This window comes from Borostomias antarcticus, assembly GCF_949987555.1.
Source record: "Borostomias antarcticus genome assembly, chromosome: 6".
Taxonomy (NCBI): domain Eukaryota; kingdom Metazoa; phylum Chordata; class Actinopteri; order Stomiiformes; family Stomiidae; genus Borostomias; species Borostomias antarcticus.
The window spans coordinates 27431842-27446887 of record NC_140239.1 but is presented as its reverse complement, the minus strand read 5'-3'; the positions used below and the strand labels follow the sequence as shown (position 1 = coordinate 27446887).

At 43.5% G+C, this 15046-nt stretch overlaps 1 protein-coding gene across 1 annotated transcript; it reads left to right on the top strand.

The window, feature by feature from the left end:
* Nucleotides 1-5695: 5695 nt before the first annotated feature.
* Nucleotides 5696-10256, top strand: soul3 (heme-binding protein soul3; the record flags this gene model as incomplete). Its single annotated transcript, XM_084440111.1, has 5 exons — nt 5696-5933; nt 7153-7235; nt 9010-9151; nt 9598-9781; nt 10085-10256. The coding sequence occupies 5 exons, from the start codon at nt 5696-5698 to the stop codon at nt 10254-10256; spliced, it is 819 nt and encodes a 272-aa protein (XP_084296237.1).
* Between the last annotated feature and the right edge of the window lie 4790 nt (nt 10257-15046).

The window sequence follows — 15046 nt, the reverse complement described above, 5'->3', positions numbered from 1 at the left end:
ACATTTAGCAAGCAAGTCAGCTAAGCTTGTGAGGGATTCAATAATGGCAGATGGAGGCCTATAGCGGCCAATAATAGCATAGGAGCATTTGCAACAACTATCTGTTCAACTAAAAACGCAAACTGACATGGAATAGAGACACAATGGAGAACAGACCCTTGAAATCTGTCAGCAACATATATCGCAACACCCCCCAGCCCTGCCCTTGTGATCGCTTCCAAACACATTATAACCAAGAATACAAATGACATCATTTGGGATAGACGGTTTTAGCTAGATCTCAGAAACCACAACAAACTCGTGCATACATGCGACCGGGTCCTGCACGCACTGCTCATTTCTCGCCTCCATTTTGTCCCACGTTCCACATGCTTCCTCTCGGCTTCGTTTAGGTCGGCCAGGGCGTTGGGAGCCGCCCGGATCTGGCCCACAATTGTTCACATTTCTGGAGTGCACCAGCAGCTGCTTCTCATTCTGGAGGATGGAGAGCAAGACACACTTCATTTTGCACACTTCATGTGTCACAGGCCATAGTGGAGTAAGGGTTGCCTGTGACGGACTGAATAATGTTAGTACAAAGGGAGATGACCTGATCAGCAGGGAGTGCTGTCAGCATTGGCCAGACGTCAGGCAGCCAACCGTCCACACCTGTTGTTGTCGTACAGTATGCTATGATCCATGACAGCACGGTGTGCAGAGAGCTGATATACTCATCCCAGCTGCAGATATGGACTGGATTCTTGGGAGAGACTGGTATCTTTCAGAATCTCAATCCTGCTGTAACACAACATAATGCAAGGCCCAAATGGTGTAAAAAAATAAAATAAAATATATATATATATATGGCTGTCAGCCACATGAAATCGCTATCCCAAACGGACTTCAGTGTGGCCCCTTATGTTCAGAGATGTTACCTTGCCTGGCTGTAAATCAGAATATCAGTTTCTAACCCTTTAAGCCAGGGGTTTTGTCCCCCCCCCCCCCCCCTCCCATCAGGTGTTCAGTAAGTTATGGTACAATGAAGTGGTTCGCCAGTGTAGCAGTAATATTAATGTTGACATGATTCATAGTCTCAGATTAATTTGTTGAATTTATATGTTATTCTAGTGTCATAAATATTGAAGGTTTTTTGGCCCCTCATCAGACATAATTATGTATTTAGTTTAAATTGCTGTGTGAATGTCAATAACATGATTCTTTGACAAATATTTGTCTAGCTAATATATAGGCCTCAAATTGTCTGAGGCCTGGCGCCCCCCTTGCGATCGTTGGCTCCCCCCTAAGGGGGGCCCGGACCCCAGGTTGGGAAACCCTGCTTTAAGCTATAGTGAACTCATCAGCCTTTGATACATAATTATGTAGTTCCGTTTCCCCACATCATTTTCTGCTGAATCATCTGAAAATGTCTTCAAAGACAGGCAGGGATTCCCACGACACCTCATTAACAGTCCCACTAGATTTAATCCTGCTAAGATCGGTAGTGATACCCTAGTGATAGACATGCTCCCTTGAAAAAAGTTAGAATAAAAAATAGGGCTAATCCTTGGTTCTCCAGTGACTTAGCTGAAGCTCTTTTTGCCCGCAATAAACAATGGGCCAGAAAGTTGTTGACTTTCACGTGACAAGTCAACAGCTAGCCAAGTACTCAACGTCACTCAGTACATTGAGGACAGCTATGAGGAAGGGATGGTAACTGGTGTGGTGGTTGTTGACCTTTCAGCTGCTTATGACAGAGTCAACCACAGACGTCTCCTTAGTAAGATCCTGGAGATAACGAAAGACACCTGTCTGACAGAGCTGTTTGAAAGCATGCTTGAAAACAGCCACTTTTTTGTTGAGCTAGGAGGAAAGAAAAGCAGATGGCAAAGACTCAAGAATGGCCTCCCACAAGGAAGTGTGCTTGCACCACTTCTCTTTAATCTCACACAATCTAACATCTACACCAACGACCAACCAAAAAGTGCAGACACCCGTTGCTTCATCTATGCAGACGATCTTGGTATAGGTGCACAAGCTACCCATTTCAAAGTTGTGGTAAACAGACTCTCCAACGCTCTGGAAGAGCTAACACCTTACTATGAATAGAACCACCTACGTGCAAATCCATCCAAGACACAGGTGTGTGTGTGTGTGCATATATATATATATATATATATATATATATATATATATAAACTAATTAGACGTGGGTGCCCCGTGCACAGCTCGCTCAGTCCTTGGTGCAGGTGAAATCAGGATAATCCGATAATTCAAGTAGGAAGGAGTCACCGCGACACAAGGCTGGTAATTCCGTACTTTTATTAATAAAAGTACGGAATTACCAGCCTTGTGTCGCGGTGACTCCTTCCTACTTGAATATATATATATATATATATATATACACACAATAGATAGATAGATAGATAGATAGATAGATAGATAGATAGATAGATAGATAGATAGATAGATAGATAGATAGATAGATAGTTAGATTATTTTGAAGTATAATTAGTTCTTTTCATACATTCAATTATTTTATTGTAAAAGATCCTTATGGAGGTTATTTGTTTAAAGTACAGCAGTACTAAGGTAAATGGGTTTTGACATTAACATATTCTCAGTGTACATAATTATGAAATGATCCCCAAAACATAAATTGTCATTACTAAACCATTCATATTTGGTAGGCGTAATTATAATAGCTATAGATCCTTCCTTACATACAATTGTAAAAATGGCAAAGGCCAAACACCACATCTTCCTGTTAAAAGTTATGTTTTTTTTCTACTGGATGGTGGCTGTCTTAGATTTCTGTGTCAAAATTATGTCATAACGTCAAACATGTCACAATCAGAATCCTCGTGGTTTTGTGACTTACAGCACATGAAAAAGTGTCTTCATACATGATTATAGGTGCTCTGGTTCAAAGGTTAAGTTTTAAAGATGGGTGCCAGCTGGTATTTTGGATATGGCCCACTGGAAAAAAGATGCTGGGATTTTGGAAAGTGACCTGGGAGCTACATTTTTAATAAAAGGTTAATAGAATCAATCATCAAAACATCTTAGCCAGAGAATGGTCACGGAATTGAGGTTCTGGGCTCTACTACTAGGTAGCTGGTCGGGGTCCAGACATTCGAATTTGCCTACTCCACCGAGGCGTCTTGATTCTTGAAGATCTCAAAGGAGTGTAACGAGTTGACATTCTGTCTGATATCGGCTGTTAGGTAGGTAGGTAGGTAGGTAGGTCCCTATTGCTCCCCTGGGTAAAAAACAAGATCCAATAAGGTCTCTGAGTTCCACTGAAGAGCTAATCAGATCCCTCTAGAGACTCTCTACACGGTCATCCTGACCTAGTTGCCTGGCGACCTAATCATTGCTATCAAAACAAACGCTCCTGACCTATTTTACCCTAATCCTCACTGTGCTGATCGTGGTCGATTCTCCATCACCTGAATAAGCAGGAACAGAAAGACACATTTCTTGCTTCAGAAAATGTAGACTTTCTACAAGATCTGAATATGCTTTCTGTCAGCTAAGGGAGGGGAATGAATGTGTGGAGATTCTCCACAGCTCAGTGCATCCTACGAGAGGGTCCTGAGGAGGGTTGGATAACTCATGATGTCAGGTTCCATCCCTGAGATGTGGCCAGTTAGGGGAAAGGGCTTGGCAGGAGTCTGGGTATTGGAGTGGACAGAGGCCCAGTGGGACTCTAACACAGCAGCCAGCTTTTCACACGGGGTTGGATACACCTCACACCCTGCATCCTGCCAAGACAGGGACACTCTGTGTGGGATAGGCTACCAAGTACATAAATAAATGAATGAATGAATGAATGAATGAATGAATGAATGAATGAATGAATGAATGAATGAATGAATGAATGAACAATGATTTTAGTGAATTCTGCTTTGACATGAGCTTGAACAGATGATTCAGACACAAATAAATAGGTATCTCAGTGTATGGTTGTCATTGTTTTATAATAATGAGTTTCTTAAGTTCAACAGATAAGAGTAGATTTTTGACTAATCAAAATGCCTCTTAGCAATATAAGGCACACATGTTGCATGAAACCTGACCCCGTGGTGAAACCACAGATATCCATTACTGGCTAGGGCTAGGCCAAGAAACAACCAGATGCATCAAACAGTTACCATGGAAATGCTCTGTGCATAAGGACACTTCAACAGCGTCATCAAAATGAGATGAAATTGTCTTGAGTCTAAGTGAGGCTAAAGTGTTGATCTACCGACATGTCTTTCAAAGATCATCACATCTCCGATGTGTGAGAATACAATACTTTCATAGGCCTAGTGGGGTCAATGAGGTACTATATGTGCAGGACGTGACAAGAAGGTGGAATAAAAGCATCCCTGAATTCTATGATCTCCTCACCTCACTCTGCTCCACCTCAACCAACATTATTATCCTCAACCAACATTATTATCTGCAGGGATTTCAACATTCATGTCGACTCTCCTTCAGGTGATTTTGTTGCAGACTTTCTGAGCTCGCTAAATGACCTTGGTGTTTCTGACTAAAAGGCTGTTAAAATTTACCTGACTTTCCTGCCTCCGCTGGAGTCCAATCATTATATGCATTTCCGTACCTGGAAAAACATCCGCCCAGCCAGCCTGTTAGAGCTCTCCCCACCAGCCTTCTCATTAGTAGATGAAACTATTATATTCTACAATGAATCCCTGAGTGGCGACCTTCGGAGTGCTGTAGCTGTGCGTTGTCCCTGGTGTTTCCTGCGCCATCTTGTAAGTTTGTAAGCTTCGTCTTTTGTTCTCCACTTGTTGAGTATGTACCTTGGTTAAATTGTTAATGACTTTGTGATTGTTTCAGCACTTGATTGTTTTCACAATTAAATTAAAAGTGTTTTATAACTAAAACTATATTATTATTATTATCATTATTGTTTTTGTTGTTATTATTGTTGTTGTTGTTTTTTGTTGTTGCCACCCAATGCATACTATACTTATTTGGAATTCTGTAGAAGAATGAAGGAGAAATGGACAAAGCCTACCCTTGTCCCAGGCTGTTTCAATCTTCTAATACTGTTTAACATTAATATCGCCTATTACAGCAGCCTATGGTTTTGTGTATTTTGTGAAAGGGACATTATCTTCTCAGTAGCTATGTCGTGCAGCGCGCCATCTAGCGTCTCCCGTGTTCATTACGTGTCACGTGACAGCTCTGACCCATGGCTCACTGACGTCGTAAAAACTGAAACTCAGCAGTGAGCAGTCATACCGGTGATGTTTGCTTCCATTCCATACGATATATTGTAGTTAATACGTCGTATAATGTATGCATTAACTTGTCTAAAAGTCAGTGCGTCCCTAAGGTTTTTTATACCCTACACCCTAATCAAGGGAATTACATTCAGCTGTGAGGGGACTTCAAAACGGAGTGCACTAGGTGATTGAGTGCGGGGGGGGGGGGGGGGGGAGGGAGAGAGAGAGAGAGAGAGAGAGAGAGAGAGAGAGAGAGAGAGAGAGAGAGAGAGAGAGACTGGATTCAGAAAGGGGCGTGACCGAGCTGCAGCTTGCTTTCACGCGAGATTCGTGTGTTTACTTTTCCGGGGTTGCTAGGAAACTGCCTCGTAGGTAGTTAGCTAGCTAAGTAGGTCAGCTGCAACCATATAACGTCCCCTCATCCGTCACTTGAGATTTGTTTCTCGGTTAATTTTTGAGGGTGTTTCTGAGGTATCATGGATGGCGGACGCTGTCGAATGAATGGCGGAGACGGTGGGGATAGTATCGGGGGTGAACCTGAACCCAGACCCGGAATGATCACACTGGAAGACTTGGAATCGTGGGATCCGGAGGAGGATCTGGACGGAGGACCAGATGGGGAGAACGAGGCTACGGAGGATGATCAAGATCAAGACCGACTCTTGAGTTATTGGCAGGATATCGGCAGAGGACATCGGGTTGATGTACCCCCGGGTAAGAAAGGGGATTGTTATTCTGTGGCTGTTGGTTTAGAAAGGCCATATGACAACTGTGCCTAGGCCTACAATGGGCACCCCAATTCAGGGTTGCTGCTAGCTTTAGTTGACAGCACTGCTCTAAAGAAAAGAAGCCGTAACCCAGGCATCAATTTAGTGTTTGTTCAAGTTAACTGTACATGTTTGGATAATGTTCGCCTCATTTGAGCGTACAATTGTGTCTGTACTCAGTGGCTACTAGTAGTACACTCTACGGGTAAATATGACAAGACACTGACAACCTGTGGAGGTTGGAAAAAAGGTGTGTTGTCCTATAGCCTACAGTAGAAAGGTATTTCACTTGTATTATTTGTATTTCCTTTAACTTTGCTGAAAGTTGTGCAAAGTAGTAAATGAGGACAAGTCATTGCACCATACAGATCTATAGTGTCTAATCAGACAGATTTGCCTAAATACTTGATACTTCATCTTAAGTAGTCTCGCTAGTAGGCTACTTACCATTTGTCCTGTCTAGCCTACATGTAGTCAAAACATCAATCAATCAATCAATCAATCAAAGCTTTATTTATATAGCGCATTTCATACCCAGAGGCAACACAATGCGCTTTACAGAGAACAAGGGAGGTGGGCAGACATCCCACCCCTACATATTCCAGAGGGAAGCAAAAAAACAGTAATCACCCGGGGGCCAGATAAGTGAGCTGTAAAAATTCTTCCCTGACCCCTCTCAACGAGGCGATCGAGCAAGCTCCTGGAGTATGTTTGTCTACCAAAACATGGGCTCATAATGGCAAATTCTTGCTTTATCCGATTTGCGTTTATCCATTCTGTATTTTCCCAACAAGAACAATCCCTCTCTGTGTCATTTTTAAGTTGTTAAAAGACCAGAGAGATTGGTCGAGTTGTAGAAGATGAATCTCAACATTATATTGTGCACCATGCGCTCACTATTGCCCTAGATTCCACATCGCTGTTCACACAAGTTGACCGTCTGTAAACTTAGCTGACATGCTGAATCTTTGAAACAGAGGTCTGGTTGTTGGCCTATAGCCTACATTTCCTGATCCTCATGTGTGCATTGGTACTTCACGTAGAAGGATGCCATTTAAACTGGTAACGCACTTCTCTCACCCAGGCAGACACAGCCCAAATCAAGAACACTGGAGCACGTGGCCTGTATGGGAGACTAACTTGTCTTTCCTCTGTCGTCTCTGCAGACATGGCCCAGCCTATCCAGCAGCTGGCCAGCACACCTGACAGGGAGAAAGTCCCTTTCACACTTGTCACCCGTAAAGAGAAGGTAGGCCATTGCTGTACCCCCCCCCCCCCCCCCCTCCCCTCTCTCCCTCCCACCCTATATCCTATAGGAAGAAGATACTGTAAAAAATAAAGCCAGTAAGAGGATTAGCCTATCTGGTCACTGGAACTGGACTGTGTCAAACTAGCAATAGGTCTGTCTCTCTTGTTATGCGTGTCTTTTTTTCGTACTGACTGGCTTCTGACTTACTCCAAGAGGAATTAATGGAATTCTACAATATTTCAATCACTTTTTTGTCCTTCAGTAAACTTGCATGCCTTTCTATTTGTTGGTGACGCATTTCCATTCCATTGCTCCTTGGACAAAATTGCCAGAGAAGCATGAACAAAGTCTCGTTGGCTCACTGTATACACTAGCTCCTTCAGCAATCCTGAACATGTCCAGAGTATGTCCAGAGTATGTCCAGAGTATGTCCAGAGTATGTCCAGAGCATATCCAGAGTACAGGGTTTTTCCTGACTCAGAATGGGTCTTTGGGGGTTGATGCGCACACAATTTTGGGGGGAAACTTCCGTTTTATGCCGAGTAGCCTGCCAGCATATATAGGTCTATATCATGGGTGTCAAACTCTGGCCTGCGGGCCAAATTTGGCCCGCAGTGTAATTATATTTGGCCCGCGAGGCAATACCAAATGACTACTAGAGCTGGCCCGCCAGTATTATACAGCGCATTCACCGCTAATACTACAAATCCCATAATGCTCTGCTGTTGTTTTGGCGCGTCAATCAAGACAGGACCCAGAAACGCCCTCTCTTCTGTGACAGTAGTCATAGCAATCTCATACTACAACTGTAACCGTGTTACCCCTTCTTAAAAATGGCGAAAAGAAAGGCAGAAAACCGAAGCTTTCTGGACAGGTGGGGGGCAGAATATCTGTTTACATATGTAAAAGATAGACCTGTTTGCCTTGTTTGTGGAGCCAACGTGGCTATAACTAAGGAGTACAACATTAGACGACACTATGAAACGAAACACCACGACAAGTAGCCTACAAGGACCTGGACATGATTCATTTATTATTGTTATTTTATTTTTTAAATTTAATAGCCTGTGAAAAAAGTTTATTTTGATATTTAAATCAGAAGGCTGCAAATAGAAAAGAGGCATACAATTTTTATTAAAATTTTATTTTATAAATGAATAACATTGATGTGTTTTTTATTTGCAATTCGATTTTGCATGTCTGCACTATTAAGTTATATATTGTATGGTAATAAGCGTTGCTTGTTCCATATTCAATGTTAAAGCAAAACTTGTTTGGGTCCATATTAAAATATTCATTTGTTCAATGTTGGCCCGCGACTTTGTTCAAGTTTTAAATTTTGTCCCACTGTGTATTTGAGTTTGATACCCCTGGTCTATATTCTTTTCTGTCGTTCTGACTGAGCTCACTTTTCACAATCGCGGGAAATCTCCTGACATGATACAAAATGGATATGAAGACAAAATATTTAAGATACTGATAACCTGTCTGTTAATTATCTTGATTACTAGTGGTCCAAACCATGGACAATGCAAAAAAGAGGGATGGGCTGCACTTGAAACAAGCTATCAAACACATTTTGAGAGGATTTGAATTGCTATTTTTATTCTCAACTTTTGAAGCATTTTGGCACTGGTGATTTCCCTTTGGCTCTGGCTAAAATCTCTTTGGGGGGGGGGGGCGCCAAAAAATCCTCTATGCAGGAAAAACCCCTGGAATACATTGACACCTTCCAGTCTGCTTATCCTCCAACCTGCTCTGTGCATTTCCTCAGTGTGGCGATGTGCTGTATGAGAAGCGCGTCTACGAGAAGGCCGTCTGGGCCTGCGTCGCCGTGCGGGAGGACACGTACGAGCAGAGCATCTGTGCCGGCTTCATGAAGCTCATGAGATATATCTGCCAGCAGAATACCTCAGGTGAGCGTCGGGGAGCGTAGCGGGCGAAACCCAGTCCTGCTGTGGTTGGTTGTTTTGCGCCTGGCTAGCAGGCCCCTCTTATCTCTAGTCAGCATGTCAAACCGTAGCATGGCGGCAGGAGCACACTGTTCAGAGAACATACACTGAAGATAATAGTTTGGCGGTATATCACTCCCAGACCTTTAGACGGGCTGTCATGCGACGTTGACCTTAATCTATATCTTTTCCAAAGCAACATCCACTGAAGTTTATTTATTTAAACAGGGACACTGCACATTAATCAATAGTAAAACTATAAATGAGCCAGATTTGGCTCCAATGGCTAATTCCCGCCTGCTGTCCCTCGCCAGATGTTTAAAAGGCAACCTGTAAAAAAAAAAAAAACACTTTGATGGAAGTTTGGTGACCAGTACCTAAAGCGCTGAATCTGCCCCGTTGTCTGACAGGAAGTTACCTGGGAATGACGGTTCCTGTAGTGACGGTGGTGCGGACAGATGAGGCTCGTACCACTCTGTCCAGAGACGTGACAGTGGCATACTACCTTCCCCATCAGCACCAGGACCAGCCCCCCATGCCCGTTGACCCTGACATCAACCTGGAAACATGGCCTGCCACATTTGTCTATAGCAGGTAGATTGAAGTGGGTGTGTGCGTATGTGGATGTTTATGTAAATAAATAAAAAATACTATATCTCTGTCATACATGATACAGGTACCATGTACAATGAAATACTGCACCCGGTGTGGGGCTTGAACCTATGACCCTGAGATTAAGAGTCTAGTGCTCTACTGACTGAGCTGGCCACGCAGCCCATGCATACATGTGTGAGAGCTTGCATTCACACTTGCATTTGTGTGTGCTTGCCTGAGTAAGTAGCAGTATCTGTGTATATTTCTACATATTTTGTCTCTCTCTCTGTGTCTCCGTCTCAGGTCGTTCAACGGTACAACCAATGAGATCATCATCCTCGGGGAGATCAACGCGTTCTCGGAGGTCCTGGACTCTCCAGAGATGCGTATGGGTGACTCCTTCATCATAGCGGGATACAACAACCCAGGCGCCACCCACAGGACCAACGAAATCTGGTTCCTGGAGCGCCAATGAGGCCCGGGGGGGCTAACTCTCTCACTGTCTGTCTGTTTTCGGAACTTCGTAGTCCGAATTAGCCCATTTTATTTGGTCTAAAACATAGTAAATGTAACTTCTAGCTGCCTGATGGGACCAGTGACAATGGATGCTAAAGGTTATTAATCAAATTGTAATTCTATTGCAATATTTTTTCGAATGTATTTGCCGCAAAATACCACTTTACCTCTACTGTCTATGTACAGTATCACTAGTGAATTTGCGTCATGTGTCCTTGAGGACTTCTCACTCATCAGACCAAAACTCAAAGCAATAGTAACCAAATTAATGTAGCAGTATTACTCTAGTCTAAAGACTGGCTGTGAACAGGGCTCTCAGCTAAACATGCTTTTTAAAAATGTATTAAACCTTTATTTAACCAGGTAAGAAGCTCAACTCGACTACAAGTCTTTATCACATACAGAGAGACAGACAGACAGAGTAAAAATAGAGTAGAATACTTGTTTGTGAAGGATGTTGCCTGTCCTGGATCACAATCCTCTGCTTGTGATCATATTCACTGTGTCATATTCATTGTGTCATATTCATATTGTGTTTCTACAAGGAGGCAAGATTTCTCTGTACGTTTGGTGTTAGCTATGGTGTCGCACTTGAGTGGTTATGATTTTCTTCATAAGAACACACTTACAGTAAAGTGATCCCTTGACATAACTTAGGAAATATTCATGTTTATGAACACGGATATTTTCAATATTTGAGTAGGTTGTAATGTTGTCATGAGCAAATGCTGTTTTTAAGAAATGAACAGGGTATTGGTAAATGGTCTATACAGGTAACCCTTACCCTAAATCTAATGTCTAATGTAGGCTATGTTGTATAATTCATGTTTCAGGGATGGTTCTCGTTATAGTTTATAAATGTATGATGTATAAATGTATTTCTAAACTAAATATGGAATCTCTATATTATTATATCAAGCAATGGTGTTTTCCTCCTATAACCCTGGGTAAGCCTGGCTTGCCCACAAATGATAAATTGATTTTTTTTAAAATGAATTACTTATTTTCAGTGTTAGTTTTTTTTTTTTTACTTATGTCAAGTCCTCCAGTCCTCCTCTCAATTTTGTCAGCAATCACAATGGCCCCTGTTTGGCCTTGTTTTTCATTAGTAGCCAAAGAGACACATTTACTAAACCATGAACTACCCTCAAGTAAATTAAAGTGATTGGTCAAATGACTAAAAAAAATGGCAATGGAAGCTATTTGAATAAAGGGTGTCTCCCCACTCAAATCAGCCAGAAGCCAGCTTTCCAAATTTCTTTCCAGTCAAATCTTGTACCTATATGTTTATCATGTTATCCAACATTAGTCAGCTACTTGGCAGTAGCAGCGAGTTACATCTACACTTGAAAAAAGTCCACGTGGAAAATGTCATATAGTTGACGGTGTGCACATGAGGCACTGGCCAATGTAGTTGTTTGTTTTTTTATCAGGCGGAGGCCTTTCATGTATATTATGTCAATAGGGGGCCAAGTACAAAAGTGCGAGGCACCCTATTGTAATTGCTATTATTATTTTTAGTAGTAGTAGTAGTAGTATTTTTCCGCAATGGAAGTCTGTGGCAGCACCTATAGCCGACTGGTCACTTTTTACAAACCTTTGCACAATATCTCAGGCCCTGTTTGATTTAGTCAAGTCAAGTCCAATTTTATTTATAAAGCACATTTAAAAAACGACTGATCGAGCCAAAGTGCTGTACACAAAATACAATAAACATTAAAAGCTAGGCTACAATAACAGCAACAGTGCAGAAATAAAAACACAGAATACCAGGGTGTCGTGATCAACTACAGTTGAAGGCCAGGGAGAAGAAATGGGTTTTTAAGAGAGATTTAAAAGACCCTAGGATCTGAGCCGATCTGATGTGGATGGGTAGACTATTCCAGAGCCGAGGGCCAGCGGCTGCAAATTTAGTCATTTGTTACAAGGAACAAATTTGCCTCTAGAACCCATAATTTCTGGTTATGTAGATTTTCCGCCATTTTTCATTTTTAGAAAAATGCTTCAAATCTACCTCCTCCTGGGAAGTTTCACCAATCTGCATGAAGCTCAGTACACAATCTAGGGACCAATATTTAAAGTTCCATCTTGGCAAAAGTTAAAAGACGGAGCTAATATGAGCCAATGAATATTGCAGAGGGTGTGGTTTCTCACATAACTGTATAACGTCTGAACAGTTGGACAGAATACCACATTACTTTGTAAACATATCACCACACATAACCAGAGGCCAGTCCTCCACTGTTGGCCCAATCAAACTAAATGGCGGCACTCAAGCGCTCATTTACAGTTTAGGCCTAACTACCCCGATAGCAAGCGGATGTGTAATAATTCTGGGCCATATATGGGCCGGAACTAAGCCACAAGGGCCAGATCTGGCCTGTATATGGCCCAGATCCGCTTGCTATTGGGGTACCATGCCGATTTTTACTAAACTTGGTACAGTCGCTAAACACAGATCTTTTTTTGACACTGTAAACCAGTGGGCTGGTGAGGTGGGCATGGAGCGCTCAATCATTTCATATTGTCATAGGACAATTTCAAAAGTCATAGGACCTGGGCTCCGGTGCCCTTCTGGTTAATGCAGGAGCAGGGCGTTAACCTGACCTTCTTAGAAGAGGTAGAAAAGGAAGTGCCTGGTCTCTGGTGGCGATGAGTCGGCCTACAGGGAGGAAGTGGCCACCCTGGAACAGTGGTGTGCCGACAACCATCTCTCCCTGAATGTCAAGAAAACCAAGGAGATTGTTATCGACTACAGGAAGAAGAAGGACGAGCCTCCCCTCCCACCTGTTACCATCAATGGCTCAGTAGTGGAGAGGGTGGGCACCCTCAAATATCTCGGGGTGAACATCCAGACGGACCTGACCTGGGACTGCCACGTCACTGGGGTCGTTAAAAAGGCCCAACAGCGCCTTTACGGACTCGGACGTCTGAAGAAGTTCGGCCTGAGACCCCACACCATCAAAGACTTCTACAGAGGCACCATAGAGAGCCTCCTGACAGGCAGCTTCACATCCTGGTACGGCAGCTGTATGGACAGAGACCGCAAGGCGCTGAGGAGGGTCGTCCGTACCACCGAGCACATCCCCGGGTGCGAGCTGCCTAGTCTGGAGGACCTCTACACCCAGCGCTGCCTCACCAAATCCCGGAGGATCATCAGGGACCCCACCCACCCCCCACAAAAGCCTGTTCACCCCTCTACAGTCCCAAAGGGTGAAGGGGTACAAGATCCTCAAAGCACGCACCAGCAGGCTGAAGAACAGCTTCTTCCCACGAGCCATCAGACTCCTAAACATCAAGAAGGACTAACTGTGCAATAACCCAAATTGTTTTTATTGTCTTATTGAGTACTTGAGGTTTTTAAGTAGTGATGTTTATTGGTTTTTATTGAACGGAGCTTCCGAGAACAAGCATGTCACATGCATGTACAAACCAGTGCATCTAAGTGACAAATAAAGAACCTAAATCTGAATCTGAAGGAGACGTTTCTTACAGGTGAAATGGTGACACATTTGGGGATTTTCACAGATGGGTCCAGGGATCCAGAAAGTGGGAGGGCAGGGTTTGGGGGTCTATGTGGCCCAGTTGGACCTTCCATCGAGGCTGCGTATCTCTAACGGCAGCTATGTCTTTGTGACAGGATTGCTGGCTATCCTCTGGGCCTTGTGGTGGGTTGAAGATGTGCAACCAGAACAGGTGCTCATATGCTCAGATTCCGCAGCTGCATTGATAGCTTTAAGAGAGGGCAGATCAGAAGCACGGCCCGATCTTATCCATGAGATAATGATTGTTCTGTACAGAATTTGCGAAGGCCGGCTGTGAGGTGAAGTTCTGCTGCGTCCCAGGTCATGCTGGAATAGTGGGGAATGAAATAGTGGACTCCGTTGTGCTCTAGGTACAGAGGAAATCGATCTGTCTATACCCCTGGGAAGAGTGGAGCTGAGGGAACTAATCAAGGAGGGAGTTATGAAAGACTGGCAGGGAATGTGGGACAGGGAGACCAAGGGGAGACACTGTTATATCCATCCTTCTGTTGAAACGAGGGCCTCTCCTTCTGTGGGACCAAGGAAAGACTATGTTAAAATGTGCAGGTTGAGGTTAGGTCACTGTGGGCTTCATCAGTCTCTTTTTATTGTGTGAAAACATTGCACTGGGTTGTGTGAGTGTGGGAGCCCTGAAACGGTGAAGCATGTTTTTATGGAATGTGCTCGGTACAGAGAGCAGAGACAGTCCTTTTACAGATCACTGACTGCATTAGGAGTCTGTTCATTCTCCCTTCAATCGTTCTTTGACCTGAGTGAGAACCACCAGCTGATCACAGAAGCAGTGCTACAATTCCTGCACAACACGGGACTGTATGATAGAATATAAAGTGCTGCTCTACCTAGGTAATCAGTACAACTCCTGACCGGTGGAGGGCAGTAATACGCCTCGACGCGTCTACACTGCCGGAAACGCAACAGAAGAGGAAGACGGGTTCCTGGGGGTTTTGAGCGAGCGACGCGCGAAGCAGAGAACGAACAGAGTGATTTTGAGAGAGCTGATTTTGTTCAAAGTGGAAAGAAGCAGGTCAGGACGAACAATTAGGCTACCCTAGCGTTTTCTGGAGATGGACGCGGATGAGTATGACAGCCAGTGTCTCAAATGCTATGTAACCTAACGTTAGGCTATCCTGTACATACTTTCTATGCATCATGTTTGGCGTTTCTGAGTTGTTGTTTTTTTGTGGGGACAAGTCAACATTGCTGC